The 19440-nt window shown below is 45.7% G+C and overlaps 1 protein-coding gene across 3 annotated transcripts in view; it reads left to right on the top strand.

Moving 5' to 3' along the window:
* The window catches only part of rph3ab (rabphilin 3A homolog (mouse), b), a 157071-nt gene that overhangs the window by 86465 nt on the left and 51166 nt on the right, over positions 1-19440 (top strand). For all 3 annotated transcript variants that reach the window (XM_078554379.1, XM_078554380.1, XM_078554378.1), the window contains 2 exons: positions 3275-3313; positions 13012-13179. In XM_078554379.1, the coding sequence (XP_078410505.1) occupies positions 3275-3313; positions 13012-13179 (207 nt within the window). The remainder of the gene's footprint in view (positions 1-3274; positions 3314-13011; positions 13180-19440) is intronic.

Here is a 19440-nt window from a genome sequence, read left to right as displayed (position 1 = left end):
TACTGGTCCTAGCAACAACATTGATGCAAGGGGCTGGCACCATCTCCCACCATCCATACTAAACCAGAAAAAAACACCTTAGCCAGGATTTTCCGGTCCCGCCGTGGCGGATGAAGTGAGCCAGCCAGAAGCCCGTTGTCTTCGACGGGATTGGAAGATTCCGCCCTGTGTATGACAAGGACTAGTGCCCAGCACACACTGGACAGGTGCATGTTGGTGAATAGTGTATAAGAACTGACGTCAGGGCCTGTACAGAGAGTTGGTCACTAAGGAAGCACTGATTCGTGAAGGGTTTTAGAAATTTAAATTTATTTGCTTTTAAATCTTTAATTCTGAGCACAGCTGAGAATGGTGTTACTGCTCTCCTACCCCATCATCAGAAAGTTTTGTCCTTCCTCTCTTGAAGCTGTTGACTAGCTGGGATATGGGTTCAGAGATGATTGCTGTGCCCTGATATCTCAAGTGAGTGTTTACCCTTTGTTTTAATCGAGAAATTAAGTATTAGCAGACTACAACTATAGTGGCATCATTGCTGAACCTGATCCCAACCCCATCTATATACACACTTGGCCACTCGGCCCCTGACCTCATTACATCCTTGGTTCAAACATAGACAAAAGAGCTGAACTCCCGAGGTGAGGTAAGAGTGACTGCCCTTGAAATCAAGGCAGCATTTGACCAAGTATGGCCTCAAGGAGCCCTAGCAAAACTGGAGTCAAAGGGAATCAGGGGAAAAACTCTCCGCTGGTTCAGCAAGACCTGGACAATATCCAGGCTTGGGCTGACAAGTGGCAAGTAGCATTCGCACCACACAAGTGTCAGGCAATGACCATTCCCAACAGGGATCCCATCTGGGATTCAGCTGTCTTGGCTTGGACCAAGGCTGTAGTGAGGTAAGGTGCTGAGTAGTCCTGGCAGAGTGGAATTGCATAGCTGTCTATTATCCTGAGTTGTAGCTCCACCAGGTTGACACCTCATTTTTGATGCTGGTTCTGGAATGCTCTCCTACACTCTTCATTGAACCAGGGTTGGTCTTCTGGCTTGATGGTAATGGTAAAGTGAGGTTCATGCCAGGTCATGAGATTACAGATTTTGGTTGAATACAATTTTGCTGATGGCCCACAGCACTTCATGGATGCCCAATTTTGAGCTGTGAGATCTGCTTGGAATCTATCACATCTAGCAAAGTGTTAGTGCTAAATGGAGGATACCCTTAGTGTAAAGACGGAGACTTTATCTCCACAAGGACTGTGTGTTGGTTACTCCTACCAATACTGTTGTGGAAAGATGCATCTGTGAAAGTTAGATTGGTGAGGCTGAGGTCAAGGAGGCTTTTTTTCCTCTCCTTGGTTCTCTCACCACCTGTTGCAGGCCTAGTCTGGCAGAAATGTCCTTCATGAATTGGCCAACTCGGTTAGTAGTGGTGCTTCTGAGCCACTTGGTGATGAGCATTGAAGTCTCCCACCCAGAGTACATTCTGTGCTCTTGTTATCCTCAGTGGTTCTTCCAAGTGGTGTTCAACGTGGGGTAGTACTGATTCATCAGCTGAGGAGGGTGGTTGGTGGTAATCGGTAGGAGTTTTTTTGCCCATTTTTGACCTGATGCCTTGAGACTTCATGGTTTCCTGTGTCAATGTCAAGGACTCCCAGGGCAACTCCCTCCTGGCTGTATATCACTGTGCCACCCATCCCTAGTGATGGAAGAGTCCATGACATTGGCTATAGGGTATGATTCCGTGAGTGTGACTATGACAGGTTGCTGCTTGACTAGCCTGTGAGACAGTTCTCCTAATTTTGACACAAGTCCCTAGATGTTAGTAAGGAGGGCTTTGCAGAGTCAACTGAACAGGTTGTAAATTTGTCATTTCCGGTGCCGAGGTCGATTGTTGGGTGGTCATCCAGTTTTATTCTCTTTTTTTACTTTTCTATAGCAGTTTGATATCACTGAGTGGTTTGCTAGACCATTCTAGGGTGGAGTTAAGAGTCAACCACATTGCTGTGGGTCTGGAGTCACATATAGGCTAGACAGGGTGGGCATTGCAGATTTCCTTCCCTCTAGGACAAAAGTGAACCAGATGGGTTTTATGCCAATTCTGTTGTTTCTTGCTCACCATTACTGAGGCTAATTTTTATTCCAGATTTATTCATTAATTGAATTTAAATTCTACCAGCTGCTGTGTGGGATTTGAACTTGTCTCAGGAGTATTAGTCCTGGCCCTTGGATTATTTGTCCAGTATCATTATCCATTGTAACTATGCCATTGTTCCCGTGCAGTTTAGTAACATGGGAACACGCAGAAATGAATCTGTGCTATTTTAAAATTCAAAAATGTATATGTACTTTTGAAATTGTAAAGGACACTTTGCTATCAGTTGATATAACCTTTCTCTCCCCCTCACTATCCCAGTTCCACAGTAAACCATAAACGCTCAGTCAAGGTAAACACAGAAAGTTTCCAACAAATTTAAAGAAGTAATTCCACTCCCCTGCTCTTTCCCGTCATTTTATTCCTTTCAACTATTTATCCAGTTCCCTTTTGAATATTACTATCGAATCTGCTTCCATCGTCCTTTCAGGCAGAATATTCCCGATCACAACATTTCGCTGTATAAAAAAGTTTCCTCATGTTGCCTCTCATTCTTTTGCCAGTCATCTGAAATTTGTGTCCTCTAGTTATCAACCCTTCTGCCATTGGAAACGGTTTCTCCTTATTTACTCCACCAAAAAGCACAGGCACAATGGGCCAAATGGCCTCCTTCTGTTCTGTACAGAATCATTCTATAATTGTCGATTTTTTATTTCTGTGCTTCTTTCTTGCACTGATTTCCCGCGCTTGGCCCAAATTAGCATTTGGTTTTGACGAATAGATTGTCCCCGTTTCCCATCAACCCCCCTTTGCTGCACACCCCCCCCACACCCAACCAACCAGAACCCCCCCAGAAGAGAATTTTTTCCAAATCGCTTTTAATTTGAAGGTGACTCTCGCATTTGTGAACAAGCACTGCATATTTTTAATCTACACATACTACTTAGTTTACTGAAATATATTATAGAAATAGAATAAAGAAAGCGTGTGAAACAACCAAAATCTTTGGCAGGTGGGGGAGGGGGGGATATGGTGGTGGGCAGGGGTGCAAACAATCCCTGATTCACCATTAAAATGTGGCTTCACGACTGCCTTGGGTACTTTGCTGATTCCTCCCACCCACCCCAGGCAACATACCCTCAGGTTAGAAGGTTCTCCTAACAGCTTGTGGTCCTGTTTTTTCTACAGGAGATCCATCTGAGAAAAGAGAAGTCAGCAGAAAGCCAGGTAAGTTCTTCACTCACTGAACAATATTTTTCAGGTGAGGGTAACATTTGTTTTGTGGCGAGGGACAGGGGAATAAGTACTTTCTATGTAAAACTATACCCTCCTTTGTGGGTTTTTTTTAAACGACATATACGGGAGAATTTTCTCCCCGTCGGTGGGGAAGGGGGGTGTTGGGCAGGAGCGGGCGTGATTGGCTGCGCGCCGCCATTTTACATGGGCAGGACACGTAAGCGTGCAGAAATCTCCGAGTTACAGAGCTGCCTCAGGGAGATCTGATATGTAAAAATTCAAATAAAGGAAGAAAATCTTTTTTAAAGACATGTCCCCTCATGTGACAGTGTTACATGAGCTGGGACATGTCTATACATTTTTTTGAAAAATGTTATTAAAGTTTAAAAACCCTTCATGAAACCTCATCCCGCCCGTGGATGAGGTTTCGTGATAAATGCGAAGGCCGCCTGGGCTCATCGCCTGCCCCCACCCGCCAACCTTTGAGGTTGGACGGGCAGCTCAGTTAATTATTTTAATTGGAATTTAAGCGGCCTTAATAGGCCTTTGACAGTTCGGCGGACGCGCAGTCGATTCCGGTGCGCACCCGCCGAACTCAAGATCTGAATGACGTGTGGTGCCTTTGGGACGCACGTCTGATGTCACCGCGCATCATTTTACATGTCGACAACAGGCCCCACCCCCGCTTGCCGAACTGAAGATTCTGCCCATAGAATATACAACCAGAGCAAGTAGATATGTTTAAAAAGGTGCTTGAGGATTATAGTGCTATTAATAGATCATCAATTCAGACAGGATTTGAGAGAGTGTAAGCTCTTGCATTACATAGAATTAACAGTGCACAAAACAGGCTATTTGGCCTAACTGGTCTATCTTTGTGCCTCGTGATCCTCCTCCAAACCTACTTCATCCTATTAACATATCCTTCTATTCCCTTTTTCCCCTCATGTACTGACCTAGCTTCCCATTAAATGCTATTCGCCACAACCAGTCCATTTGATAATGGGTTCCACCTTCTGAGTAAAGAAGTTTCTCCTGAACTCCGTATTGGGTTTATTAGTCGAATGAATATAAAACATTACTGCCCCTAGTTTTGGACTTTCCCACACTTGGAATGTTCTCCTCCGTGTTCACCATATCAAGCCCTTTTATGATTTTAAAGACTTCTCTTCCCTAGAGAAAAGACTCCAAGCCTCCGGGCCTCAGGAGAAGTGTAGAACAAAGAAACAGCATTTTACAAAAATAGTGGCAGAAACAAAACACCATGAAAGCGTTTAAAAGGGAAATAGATTTTTAAAACATTAAATAAAAAAAGTGATAAGGGCAGGAGTGTTCAGTGCATGGGTAATTCTTTCAGAGATTTGACACAGACGATATTGGCCACTCCTGTGCTGTAAAATTTTAATCAGAAGTAAAGGTAATAACAGGCATTGCTTATTGATGTCAATGGATTGGGAGCATTCTTTAAGGTGACCCTTTGATTTCAATAAGCAATACGTCGCTTTAATATTCTTTCTCTCTCCAATATGTTCCCTGCACTGATTCACTTTTAACCATTTCACTTGAAGTAGTGCAAACCGATATTGAGTTGTGTATTTCCCACTCTCTCAGGGAAGTGAGAAGCTGTTGTTCAGGGATGGTCAGCAGCCTCCAGTCACCAGATCATGCCACTACCGGCTGAAATTAAGTATGAATAAAGCAGTTTTGCTTGCTTGTGGATTCATTAGGGGAGGTTTTGCTCCCTACCCTTCCCCACGGTCCTGCAATAAACAGGATCAGTGAATCCAAAATGCCCTGTTCCTGTCCAACTCCAGCAACACTCGTCTTCCTTCACTTTGTGCCAGCTGATAAACAACAACTTGTATTTGTATAGCACCTTTAATGAGGCACTTTACAGGGGCATTGTCAAACAAAATATGATGCCAAGCCGTGTAAAAAATATTAGAGCAGATGACCAAAAGCTTGGTCAAACGGGTAGGTTTAAAGCAGTACCTTGAAGGATAGAGCAGTGGAGAGGTTTAGGGAGAGAATTCCAGAGCTTAGGGTCCAAACAGCTTATGTCACAACCTGGCTAAACAAACAGCCCATGCAGCTCAGGATTTGGAAACTGTTATTTTCTAGTCACAGATGGAGATTGGCAGCCCACAAGATACTTACTGCAGTTAAAAATCTTTGCCCGACCCTGAACTCCTGCAGACCTCCCTGTTGGGAGGGGTACAGAAGCAGACCAACAGCTCCATCTTCTTTGATTTCCCAACCCCCATCCCCAGTGCTACTGTGGCACCCACCATTTCATCAACCAAGAAAACGAGGTGGAAGGTTGGGGATTGCACTCTCCCACCTCATATACAACACTGTGACAGGCCTTCACCTACTGCAGGTACAGTCCAAGCTCTACTCTCCCCCGCTCCTGGAAATCCTTGGACCATTAAATTGGCAGGGTCATGATGTCAAAGGTCAGGAAAAATCGACCCTATTTTTACAAAAGGGCTAGGGTCCATTAACACAGGGAATACTTCATTGTCTTTCAATCATTAATTGAGAACCTGTTTTTAAAGACATCTTTGGCAGTCTCTTCTTGGCCTCCACCTATCACTGGCCCCTATTGAGCTCTCCTGTTCCCCCCACCCCCCCCCCACCCTACCAGCTTATGTTTCATCTCATTTCTATATGTCTTAGTTCTGATGAAGGGTCATACGACTCGAAATGTCAACTGTATCCCTCTCCGCAGATGCTGTCAGACCTGCTGAGTTTTTCCAGGTATTTTTGTTTTTGTTTTAAAGATGCATAATTGATAAGTCTGCATTTATTGACATTTTTGTGTATAATAGCCAGGACTGTGACCCACCAGCTGCTAGTCAACCTTACCTTTACAATCCAGCAATCCTCCTGACAACCGTCTTGTCCTTAGCAATGGCAACGTAAAGTAAATAGAGTCATTCCACCAGTGTCATCTCTGATGACAAGTACAAACACTGCTACAAGGAAAAGTCAGCAGCTTAGCTGACTGTGGGTGTGCAGTAAAGTCAGTGATCGGCTGCTTATTAGTCTGTTGGACCCTTCCTCTTTCCACTGGGAAAGAACCAACAGCAGAAATCAAAGCGTAATCTTTGACAGTCTCATGGCTATGAATACTGACCTGATTGTTGCTCCGATGTTATGGCATGTGTCCTGTGATAGAAACCGGCAGCCTTGGGATGTGCTCCAGAAATACTTCAAACAGTTTTGAATGAAAAGAGGGCATGAAAGAATTAAAGCCTTCAGTCAGAAGAAAGCAGCCGCTTTGAAGCTTGTTGCCACAGTGTGAATTATACATCAAAAATAAATCGGTGATGTGATCAGATTATTCAAGAGACAACTTCAACTGGGGCATAAAATTGCCATAACTGTTTTGTGTGCTCGAATTCCCATTCATTGACTGTATCGATAGGAAAATTGGGCCTATACAATGGGTGGGCAATCTGGTACTGACGGACACCACCGGAAGTTGAAAGTTCTGCCCATCTCCTCACGCTAGAAGTGCTTGGACGGCCTATGTGTTGGCCTGTAATTCCTCACTGAGCAAAAATATCATCCACAATGCTTCCAAAAAGAAAAATCCTTCATCCCAAAAGCAATAGCAGTTTCCGTGGAGCTTCTTACGGGGCTGAATTTCTGTCCCAAAGCATGTTCCCCTGTGTCAGAGGGAGCAAAGCGAGGGACTCTGAACGCTAAGAGTTCTCCAGTGCCTGACCTACAAGTGTGGCCTGATGTAAGTTGTGAGATGACGTATCTAAAGAGTGCAAGTGGGCTCCACTGGGGAGGCAGAGTAAGTACTTGCCATGAGGTTCCCCTCCCCCCCCCCCCTCAAACTGGATGTCCCATCCAATTTTTTTTTACCCCTCCCCAAATAGAAGTGCCCCTGGCTTTGCCTGGCAATCCCCTGCTCAGCAAGAGCTGTGCAGAGAGCACAGTGTCCTCACATTCAAGGCACTGAGCTCCAATCATCAGGAACAATTCACGCTTTTGTGAACTTTGCGTGCATATAATTTCGTTTCCCCAATAACGACCCCTTTAAATGGATCGGGTAGGCAACCTGCAGCATCAGCTGCCTTGGCGTGAGACCACAGAAGCAGCAAGCTGCTCCCGAGCAGCCTTCCTGAAGGTGATGGAGAAAGGGCCTGATTCATATAGAGCTTTGTTATTATCAAATCAGCTAAATAAACTATGAGCTGCAGTTGGAGATGGGGAGGGAGCAGGTGTGGCTCCAATGTGAGGCCATTGTACCTCTTTGCATAGTGCTGACTTACAGAGAATGGAAATCAAAACTATTAGCAGCACTGTCATGTTTAAATGAAACCCCATGGCTGTGATCAAAGCTCGCCTCGATAGACATTAAAATAGTGATTCCTATTTTTGTCTTCAGCCGTTATATAAATCTGTCTCACTGTCCTAATTTTATGCTCGCTTGCAATGGACATTGAATTCTGAATCACCGAAAAGTAGTTGGCATCAGTGAATTAAATCTCCTCAAACCATTAGAGATTCCCATCTTTCTAATTAAATTTTGTGTTAGGTTTAAGATATATGAGGGTCTAGCTGCCTTATGGGCAAATAAACTGTGGCTCAAGCAGTTTAATTGATTAAACCATCAGTCCTGTGAACTATTGTACAACATGCTTTATTCTTCACTCCTTTAGGCACTCAATGTTTCTGGGATAGAATTCCATCGGCGCTAACCACCTGTTAGCATTTCAGTCCGGTGATCATTGATTCATGAGCGAACCAATGCAGTGAGTGCTGCCAGGCTGCTCCACTGTAGGGGGCATCACAATCAAGTCTAATCCAATCTTCATCAGATGTCTACATGTACATACCAGTTGCAGTTCTAGAGTAGGAGTTGTGGCTGAAAATTCCTCTTCAGGGCTAGGAATATTGAACCCAATTGTAGTGTTACGACTGCTTCCCGAGCTGTGATCAGCTAACTGGGCACCGGGCCACTTGGGAGTTCCTGGTTTGTAGGGCCCCGTTCCTGCACTGATCCAGCTGGTGTCCTCTCTCCATTCAGCTAGCACTTGGGCTTTTACCTGTGGGTGATCTTAAGCATCAAGTAGGCCCACTCCCCTTTGGTGTGCCTCCTGCAGCAGGGCCTCCAATGTGGCAGCATCACAGGGAACAGTGCTGCCATGTCCCCACTGTGACGTTGTGAACAATTACTCCACTTTTCTACCACCACAACACTTGTGGCAAATGGAGTTCAATGTGGGGTCATCTAATTTAGATCCAAGCAAGACGTATTTTCTAAATAGTTAGAAATAGGAATTGTAGAGGAACAGAGATGTGGGTGTCCATTTGTGCACAAATAACCAAAAGCTAGTGGGTAGCAATCAATAGGGTCAATGGAGTGTCAGGGGTCAAGCAACTAATTAGTTGTTGTCAGGGCTACCATCTTTTAAAGGACGGTTGCCCACTCCTGGGAACTGTCAACCAATCCTCAGTCCGGTGGAATAGCCTCAAGGGGTTGAATGTCCCACTCCTATTCCCATGCTCCTTCCTTGTAATTTTAAGTTATTAAGAACTTAAGAAATAGGAGCAGGAGTAGGCCATTCAGCCCTTCGAGCCCGCTGCACCATTCAGTCAGATCAGTATGTTTGCATGAGATCACCTCTCATTCTTCTAAACTCCAGAGAATAAAGGCCCAGTCTATTTAACCTTTCCACATTGGACAATCCCTCCATCCAAGCAAGTAGCAAGCTGACCTCAGCCAGACAGGAGTCAGACATTCTCAGAGGCTATGTGAAGATCTATGGAGTGTCCTTACTGCAGGTCGTCATCACCCTCCTGCAATCAAGTGACTATTAGAGCCTCTACTGCATTTCCATGACAGGAGCATTCGCACAGAGGGTATTGGCACTGCCATAAGCCAGACTGAAGTCAAAAGTTCACAAAAGCAATGTGAGGATATATGAGGTCACCTCACTGCATGTTGTCGTCATCCTCCACAAATCTAGCGACTATGAGGGTCTCCCGAGCACGCCTGCCTCATCCAGCCATTGCGAGGGCCTCATCCTCTTCATCGTCGCCTCCAAAGACGACCTCAGCCTCATCCCCATCAGCATCCTCCACATCAGAGGAGACCTCCAGCTCCTCCTCAGCCAGCTCATCTCCCATTGCAGTGCCAGGTTGTAAAGGGCACAGCAGATGACGACGATGCATGACACCCTCTGTGGACTGTATTGCAGGGCTCCACCGGACCGGTCCAGGCACCAGAACCTCCTCTTCAGCATCCCAGTGGTCTGCTGCACCAACTTGTGAGCTGCAGCATGAGCCTTGTTATAACTTCATTGTGCTGCAGTCTGAGGCCATCACACAGGTGTCATCAGCCACAGCTTCTGCAGGTAGCCCTTGTCCCCAATGAGCCATCCCTGCAGTTTCTGTGGACCTTGGAAGACTCCAAGGATCTGTGACCAACTGAGGATGTAGGTGTCGTGCACACTTCCTGGAAACTGTACACACATCTACAGGATGCATTTCTGGTGGTTGCACACCAGCTGCACATTCAGCAAATGGAACCCCTTGCGGTTAATGTTGTTCACTATGTGTTGCAATGGAGAGCTGAGCGCCACGTGAGTGCAGTCGATCGCACCCTGAACCTGTGTGAAACCCGAGATCTAGGCAAATCCAATCGCTCTTGCATCCTGGCTGTCCTGGTCTTGGGTGAAATGCACAAAGTTGTGTGCCCTCGCGAAAGTGGCATCCATGACTTCATGGATGCATTTGTGGGTGGAGGCTTGAGATCCCACAGAGGTCTCCTGTGGAGTCCTGAAAGGAGCCACTGGCATAGAAATTGAGCGTGGCTGTCACTTTCACAGCCACTGGCAGTGGATGTCCTCCATGTCCCTGTGGTGCCAAATCCTGCAGTAGCTGGCAGGTGTGACCGACCAGTTCCCTGGACATGTGGTGTCTTCAGCAATACAGTTCTGGGTCATCTGCAGGAATGGCAGGCGGCATCTGTAGACCCTGGGTGTCGCTAGGCGCTGGCCAGCGACAGCTCGCTGTGGCTCTTCAGCAGCGTGTGCAGGAGCCCCAGCCGCCCCTTGTTCCTGAAGTTGCTGCTCCTGCCTCTGTGCAGCCAGGGGCCTCAGTCACTCTCTCCTCCCCCATCTCCATGCTCTATAGGCCATCAGGCATACAGCTAGTTCACCAGGCTCTATGATCCTGATGTACTCCTCCTGCAGGATGAAAGAGAGAGGCACATGGTTAGCATGGGTGTACTAAGGACCTGTCCTGGTTAAGTTGGAAGGCCATTAACGCTTCCTGGAGAGTGCTGGCCATCACTTGGATGGCCAGAGATTAGTGCGCTGCATGGCTGCCCAAAGCCCCACCACCTCTGCCCCATTCAACCCGACTGATTGGCAGCAGCTTTTCCCATTGGACTGCATGCTGTGCTGTCAGCTCAGGTGCAGGCATTCTCCTAACCCATGCTGCAAGGCTGCAATGTTAGCTTGAACAATGGGGGAGACTGGTCCAAACCAGGATGATGACATTGCAAGGGGCTGTGAGCATCTCCAGCAATGACTACTCCATGGCCAGCTTTAGTGAGGAGATTGTGCAACATCTGCAGTCGTCCAGCTGTTCTGCAGTCCACTAAAATGCTCATAACTTTGCAGTCTGTGGCGGGGGGAGGGGGGGTGATGATGAGGGTGTAGCACTTAGTGCCACTTTGATGTCTCTGCATTGCTTGAGTGGGCAGATAAACTAGAAGCCCGACTCCAATCATATCCATGTGGCTGTGCTTGAACTATCTCAGTTGCAGAGGAATGGTCACTTTATATAGGTTTCCCTAATGCATGGCCACTTCCCTTGCCCACCCACCCCACATGCTTGTGCGCTATATTCAATGGCTGGGCTGTCCTTAACCATCCCCCCACCCCACAAGTCGCCTCAACAGCTGTACTGCCCTTAATCCTGACTCCCCCCAACACCCCTCAAGCTTGAAGTCCAACAGATGACCCTGGCGAACACTGCACAATGTTACTGTGTACTCACCCGTAGTTCTCCTCAAAGTGCAGGCCACCAAGTGCACACCTTTTATGCATTGTTGTGAAACATAAAGCCCACTGATGTGGATGGACGATCCAGCAGGCGGGAATGATTCCAGCAGGCTGTACTAATAATGAAATGCTGATGTGTTACAATGAGGTTCCCGAAGTCCGATGGCAGGAAACGTGACTTGCCATCGGCGGGCTGAGCGGACAATCGCGGACTGGTTACACGCAGTCGTGAAACCGATTGCATCATATTGTCCACTCACGCCACTGATCATGCCCAACGCCGGCGGGCATGGAAAATTCCGCCCATTGTTTCACATGGATACTAGAGTCTAGAATCAAAGTCCAATGAGGTATTCCTTCACTGATGTTGGTGGGCTTTTTAATTCACTTTTCTGATGTGTTGACTTTACACGATGAGACAGGCATGCAGAGCTGAATCAGTCTTGTAGGTGATGGTACAGACTTCCAGCAGAAGCAAGGGTAGATGGGGCCAGGTGTCCAACCTGGCCCAGAGCTCCTTCAGTGTGGCCTGATAATCAGATGTCAAACAGCAGGTTCAGCTTTTCAATTCAGCAAGGCAATATTACAGGCTCCACAAGCCAGAGGCCCATGTCCTACCTTTCCACACTGTCTTTGATGTGTAGCCCTTGTCTGTGTCCCTGAGATTGTTAAATATCTCAACCATTAAGAATTGAAAGGAAGGTTGTGGAGCCCTTTGTCTGTGTCAGCTGTGGCTCAGTCCATAGCACCCTCGCCTTTGAATCAGAGGGTTGTGGGTTCATGTCCCACTCCCGGAAACCAAGAACTGTGATTGTACTCAAAAGAGTTGCAATCTGTGACTGTTGATAACTCGAAAAAATTTAGCAGATGAGCAGGCTCCCATTGGCCAGCCTGGGTCATGAAATGCAGATCGCCTTTGTGTAGCTCTCTTTGAATTTGGCCTGTGCAGCCTACAGGGGATCGTTAGTTCCTCCCCAGAGATAATAATGTGCAAGTTTGCCCCATACTGCCAGGTAGCTTCTTTTGTTCAGGGGGTTCACAGACAGATATAGATTCAGCCATTTTAAAGATCTTTGTCCAGCTTTTGTTATTTTTTTAATTGCAATAAGCATATCTCTATATATTTTATTTAAAAATATATACAGGGTGATTTCTTAGTCTCTCACAATACTGTATATCTTATAATGTGAACTATAGGAGAAAGTCTACAATCCCGTGTTCCCAACATGGTTATCGTGATTCTCTGACCTGAGCCCCCTCCTGGTATGGTTCTCAACTAGGAATATGGGACTGAGTAATTATTTGTTTGTTAGAAGGTGGTGTTGATGGACCTTCTTCTTGGATTACTAGTAGAAAATTTGTTCAACTGGATGGCTTTTTATGCCACTGCAGAATCAATCACATGGGGGTTAGAGTCACATATGGAGAAGACTGACCAAGGAGAGCATGTTTCTCCTTTAAAGAACATGTGTCAACCAGGAGGGTTTTTTAATGACAATCCAGCAACAAGATTGCTGGATACCCAACTTCCCATTCCTCATTTGCTCAATTTCACCTTGAGGGGCAAACCTGTTATTTGGAATACCTACCCTTATTAGTCTGATAACCTACCAGTATTGACTGAGGAGCCTTCTTTTTCCAAATGTTCTCTTTCAGGCAGTGAAGTTGGGTCTGTGCCTACTGGGCGAACTCCTGCCAGTTACGTTTCCTCAGGACGCAGGCCAATGGAATCACGAGTAGTAGCGGGCAGCGAATATGGTGAAAGTGAGAGTCAGGATGGATACAGTGGTGATATGGAGAGTGACACCAATAGGAGCCCAGGAGGTTAGTGAAGTTATTGAAAGTGGATGGTGTGTGATTTTATTCAAACCTCCTGTAGTACACCGCTATTCTCTCTTCCAAGTTCACTTTTGCCCTCTTAGTCTCTGTTATCTTTCTTACTTTCTCTCTTGCCCATTCTCTCATTTTTGTCTTCTTTCACAAGGACTCTCAATTTTTTTCTCTTGCTAGCTTTATTTACAGACAGCTTTGTTCTGCATGCAGAAAATCGACTGAAAATGAATTACTGTGATAATCTTCTCATATCCATACCTCGAATGTTATGCCATTTCTGTGAAGCACAAGGGCAACATACTCTCTTAAGCTTTTAAGAAATAGATTTTGTAGATGAATGCTGCCTTCAGCATTAATACCAGAGAGAATATTAACTGCATCACAGCTTGAATTATTCAATGATGCTTCAGAAATGCTTTATGCGTTTTTCAAGATGAATTTTATTCAGGGTTGTAGGTTGTGCAAGGGCACAATACTTGCAGATGATGCTTCTCTGAATCACACGGTTGTGGCGCATTCCCGTTTAGTACTTGCGGGAATATTCCGCTGTTGGTATTTGCTGGGTGACATTATTGATGCATGGTGTGGAGGTCAGAGTTTCCGCTGCTGCTCTTGTCCTCAGATGCTTGTAATACTACAAAACCTCTCCCTTTATCTTTCCCAGTTTTCTCATTCCTTTCTGGGTATGGGTCCATGCATGCTTAAAGTTCTTGATTCCTTTCCCACTCTACCATTACCATCAAGCCAGGGGATCAACCCTGATTCGATGATGAGTGCAGGAGGACATGCCAGGAGCATTACCAGGCACACCTAAAAATGAGGTGTCAACCTGGTGAAGCCACAACACCAGACTACTTGCATGCCAAACAACATAAGCAGCAAGTGATAGACAGGGTTAAGTGATCCCACAACCAATGGATCAGATCTAAGCCCTGCAGTCCTGCCACATCCAGTCGTGAATGGTGGTGGACAATTAAATAACTCACTGAGGAGGAGGCTTCACAAATATCCCCATTCTCAATGATGGAGGAGCCCAGCACATCAGTGCAAAAGATAAGGCTGAAGCATTTGCAACAATCTTCAGCCAGAAGTGGGAATCAGTGAGCAGGTTATTGCTAAGCAAGTGCCACTTCATATCACTGTTGATGACCCCTTCCATCACTTTACTGCGGGGCGAGAGTAGACTGATGGGGCGGTAATTGGCCAGGTTGCTACTGTCCTGCTTTTTGTGCACAGGACATGCTTGGGCAATTTTCCACGTAGCCGGGCAGATGCCAGTGTTGTAGCTGTACTGGGACAGCTTGGCTAGGGGCGCGGCAAGTTCTGGAGCACAAGTCTTCAGTATTATAGCCAGAATATTGCCAGGGCCAATGCCGTTGCAGTATCCAGTGGCAGGTCAGAGGCTAGGAATCATGCGACGAGTAACTTACCTCCTGACTCCCCAAAGCCTGTCCACCATTTACCAGGCACAAGTCAGGAGTGTGATGGAATATTCCCCACTTGCCTGGATGAGTGCAGCTCCCACAACACTCAAGAAGCTTGACACCGTCCAGGACAAAGCAGTTGCTTGATTAGCACCCCATCCACAAACATTCACTCCCTCCACCACCGACGCGCAGTAGCAGTAGTGTGTACCATCTACAAGGTGCACTGCAGAAACTCACAAAGGTTCCTTCGACAGCATCTTCTGAACCCATGACCACTACCATCTAGAAGGACAAGGGCAGCAGATAGATGGGAACACGACCACCTGGAAGTTCCCCTCCAAGCCACTCACCATCCTGACTTGGAAATGTTTTGCTGTTCCTTCCCTGTCGCTGGGTCAAAAAAACTGGAACTCCCTCCTTAACAGCTCTGTGGGTGTACCTACACCACATGGACTCCAGCAGTTCAAGCAGGCAGTTAACCACCACCTTCTCAGGGGCAGCTAGGGACAGACAATAAATGCTGGCCCAGCCAGCGAAGCCCACATCTCATGAATAAATTTTAAAAATTATATTGCGCTTTTAAAGAGCTGGCACAGGAACGATGGGCTGCCTTCTGTGTTCTATCATTCTAAGATCTATAAATGGATTCCATTGCTCTAGAAATGGACTCTTCAATTTAAAATAAATCTCAAGTCATTCCAGCTGCATCAGTGGCATTTGACATACTTGTGAAGTAGAAGTGTTGACTGACAGTGGTTAGCTTATTGGTTGGTGTCCCTACCTGACATCCACAACACCAGTGTTGTTCGATGTGCCGGCTTAGCTCAGTTGAAAGCACTCTCATCTTGGATTCTGCAAACTGTAGGTTTTCAGTGCATAATCTAGGCTGTCGGTGTAGTTTTGAGGGACTGCTGTACTGTCAAAAGATACTGCCCTTTTGGTAAGTTGTTGAACCAAGGACCCATTTCCCATTTCAGTGATTAGAAACATAGAAAAGAACAGAACGAGAAAAGAACAGAGCTAGAAAGGACCAGCCTGAAAACTCTCAATTGCCCCCTCCCTTCAATATCTACCCAGTTCTCCCTTAAATTTGTTCACACTGTTATGACTTCATCGTGTTAATTTGAGCAGTTCATTTCACCCGTTCACCATGGTCCCGTGTAAAGCACTTAAATCTAACCTTCCATTTTCTGAGAATGGCCCTATTTCCTGTAGTATAGGAATATCTGGCATAGCAAGGGTTAATGTGGGGCTGGGAAACAATATTTTCCACAGTCTGATTTGAAGAAACACATGACCTGAGACTAGGGTCAGTTGTGGACCAGACGCAAGCAAGCATGGAGTTAGCTCAGTTTGGGTTTTACTCTGTATATTTGGGCCAGGATATTTAGGTCGGTGAGCAGGGGGTGGGGCCCGCCGACCTGTCAACGGCCCATTGAGGCCATTTAAAAAGTAATTGAAGTAATTAATGTACCCGCCCGTCCAACCTTAAGGTTGGCGGGCAGGCCGGGAGCCTTGGCGGACTTCAGAAGAAGCACGAAACCTCATCCACAGGCGGGATGAGGTTTTGTGAGGGTTTTTTAAAATTTAATAAATGTTTGATTAAAAGTGATGGACATATCCCAACTCATGTGACAGTGTCACACGAGGGGGCATGTCAGGGAAATTTTATTTTTGCCCCTCCACCATTTTTAAATTTGGCGCCGATCTCCCTGAGGCAGCGCTTAGCCTCAGGGAGATGAGTCGCTCTTGCGCGCGCACTCGCGGCTGAGGGATTCCCCACTCCACCCCCACGGCGAGCGCATAGCGCTTCCTGGCAGACGTCACGCCTTTAATTGGCCCGCCCACATAAAATGGTGGCGCGCCTCCAACTGTGGGCGCCGATCAGGGGCGCGCCTGCTCCTGCACTCCCCCTCCTCCCCCCCACCCCCCAAACGGGGGAAAATTCTTCCCATGTTCATAGTTATGTGTTATCAATAAACACTTAGCGGTTCTAAGTCTTGTATGTTTGAACATTTTGTGAGACCTACTGAACATACAACATTTCCCAAATTCAAGTTATTAAAAGTGGCAGGACAGGTAGAGAGAGCTGCTTCTAAAGCGTACAGTATTCTAGGCTTCATTAATAGGGGCACAGAGTACAAGAGAAGGGAGGTTATGATGAATTTATATAAGATACTGGTTAGACCTCAGCTGGAGTATTGTGTACAGTTCTGGGCACCACATGATAGGAAGGATGTGAACGCATTGGAGAGGGTGTAGTAGAGGTTAATGAGAATGGTTCCAGGGATGAGACGCTTCAGTTATTCAGGAAATTTTGAATGTATAAGGGTTTTGTTTATTTCAGCCTTGAAGTATCTTGCACTTAGACAAATCCTTCAAGACTTCTCTTCTTCAAAGTAAATAATTCTAAGCGCAATCAAGTATGAGATATCCCTTAAGAGCCACTTTTAAAAAACCCTTTAGCTCTCCTGCTAACCTGATCAACATATCACAGAATTGTTGCAGTGTAGAAGGAGGCCATTTGGCCATGTCTGCACAGGTTCTCTGAGCATTTTAACTTAGTGCCAATCTCCTGCCTTTTCCCCATAACCCTGCACATTGTTTCTATTTAAATAATCATCCAATGCCCTCTTGAATGCCTCAGTTGAACCTGCCTCCACCACACTTCCAGGCAATGCATCCCAAACCCTAACTACTCACTGTGTGAAAAAGTTTTTTCTCACTTCGCATTTGCTTCTTTTGCGAAACACTCTAAAACTGTGCCCTCTGGTTCTCAATCCATTCATGAGCAGGAACAGTTTCTCCCTTTCTACTCTGTCCAGACCCCTCATTGTTTTGAAAACTTTATCAAGTTTCCTCTTAGCCTTCTCCTCTCCAAGAAAACACTCCCAACTTCTCCAGTATTTCCTCATTACTGAAGTGTCTCATCCCTGGAACCATTCTCATAAACCTCTACTACACTCTTTCCATGCGGTCACATTCTTCCTATAGTGTGGTGCCCAGAACTATGCACAATATCCAGCTGAGGTCTAACCAGTGTCTTATATAAATTCATCATAACCTCCCTGCTCTTGTACTCTATGCCCCTATTAATGAAGCCTAGAATACTGTATGCTTTAGAAGCAGCTCTCTCTAACTGTCCTGCCACTTTTAATAACTTATGTACATATACACCTAGGTCTCCCTGCTCCTGCATATCCTTTAGAATAGTATCCTTTATTTTAACCATCTCTCCATGTTCTTTGTACCAAAGTATATCACCTCACATTTCTCCACATCTGCCGCCTATCTGCCCACTCCACCAATGTGTCAATGTCCTTCTGAAGTTCTAGACTGTCCTCCTCACAGTTTACAATTCTCCCAAGTTTTGTGTCATTCGCAAACTTTGAAATTGTCCCCTGCACATCAAGATCTAGATCATTTATATATATATCAGGAAAAGCAAGGGTACCAATACCGACCCCTGGGGAACTCCACTACAAATGTTATTGGAGCTCGAAAAATACCCATTAACCATTACTCTCTGTTTCCTATCCCTTATCCAATTTTGTATCCACGTTGCTATGGTCCCTTTTATTCCATGACCTAAAACTTTCCTCACAAGTCTGTTGTGTGGCACTATATTGAACCCCTTTCGGAAGTCCATCCATACCACATCACCGGCCTTGCCCTCATCAACCACCTCTGTTACCTCTTCAAAAAACTCCAGCAAGTTAATTAGACACGGTTTTCCTTTGACAAATCCATGCTGACTCTTCCAGGTCAATCCACATTTTTCCATGTGACTATTAATTCTATGCCAAGTAATTGTTTCTAGAAGCTTCCCTGCCACCGAAGTTAAACTGACTGGTCTGTAATTGCAGGGCAGATCTTTACATCCTTTTTTGAAAAGGGTGTAATGTTTGCAATTCTCCAATCCCCTGGCACCTCCTCCAAATCCAGGGAATATTGAAAGATTATTGCCAGTGCCTCTGCAATTTCCACTCTCACTTCCTTCAGTATTCTTGGATGCATCTCATCCGGTCCTGGTGCCTTATCAACTTTAAGTACCGACAACTTATCCAATACCTCCTCCCTATTAATTTTAAACCCTTCCAGTGACTGAGTTTCCTCCTCTGTCACCATGGCCTGGACAGCATCTACCTTATAGGTAAAGACAGATGCAAAGCATTCATTTAACCACTTCAGCCACGCCTCTGTGTAAATCCCTTTTTGGCCCCAAATCATCCCTACTCCTCTTTTTACCACCCTTTTATTACTGACGTGCTTACAGAATACTTTGGGATTTCCTTTTACGTTAGCTGCCAGTCTTTTTTCATAATCCCTCTTTGCTTCTCGTATTTGCTTTTTAACATCCCTTCTGAACCTTATGTATTCAGCTTGGTTCTCAATTGTATTTGCTACCTGACACCTGTCATAAGCACACTTTTTCTTCTTTAACTTAATTTCTATCTCCTTTGTCATCCACAAATTCTCTGGATTTGTTTGTCCTGCCCTTCCCTTTGAGAAAGCATTCCTTAACTGTGCCTAAACCATCTCCTCTTTGAAGCCAGCCCATTACTCAGCTACTGTTTTTCCCGCCAACCTTTGGTTCCAGTCTATCTGACCCAGCTCCATTCTTGCCCATTGAAGTCCGCTCACTGCCATTGATAATTCTTACTCTGGATTGACCATTTTCAACCGTCATCCTAAACTTACAATGATCACTGTCCCCTAAATGTTCCCCCACTGTCACTTGATCTACTTGGCCCACCTCATTCCCAAGAACGAGGTCTAGCAGTGCCTCCTTTCTTGTTGGACTGGACACTTACTGCTGTAGGAA

This window comes from Cetorhinus maximus, chromosome 12, assembly GCF_964194155.1.
Source record: "Cetorhinus maximus chromosome 12, sCetMax3.hap1.1, whole genome shotgun sequence".
Taxonomy (NCBI): Eukaryota; Metazoa; Chordata; class Chondrichthyes; order Lamniformes; family Cetorhinidae; genus Cetorhinus; species Cetorhinus maximus.
The sequence above is the reverse complement of the archived record's forward strand: the minus strand, read 5'-3'. Positions and strand labels throughout refer to the sequence as shown.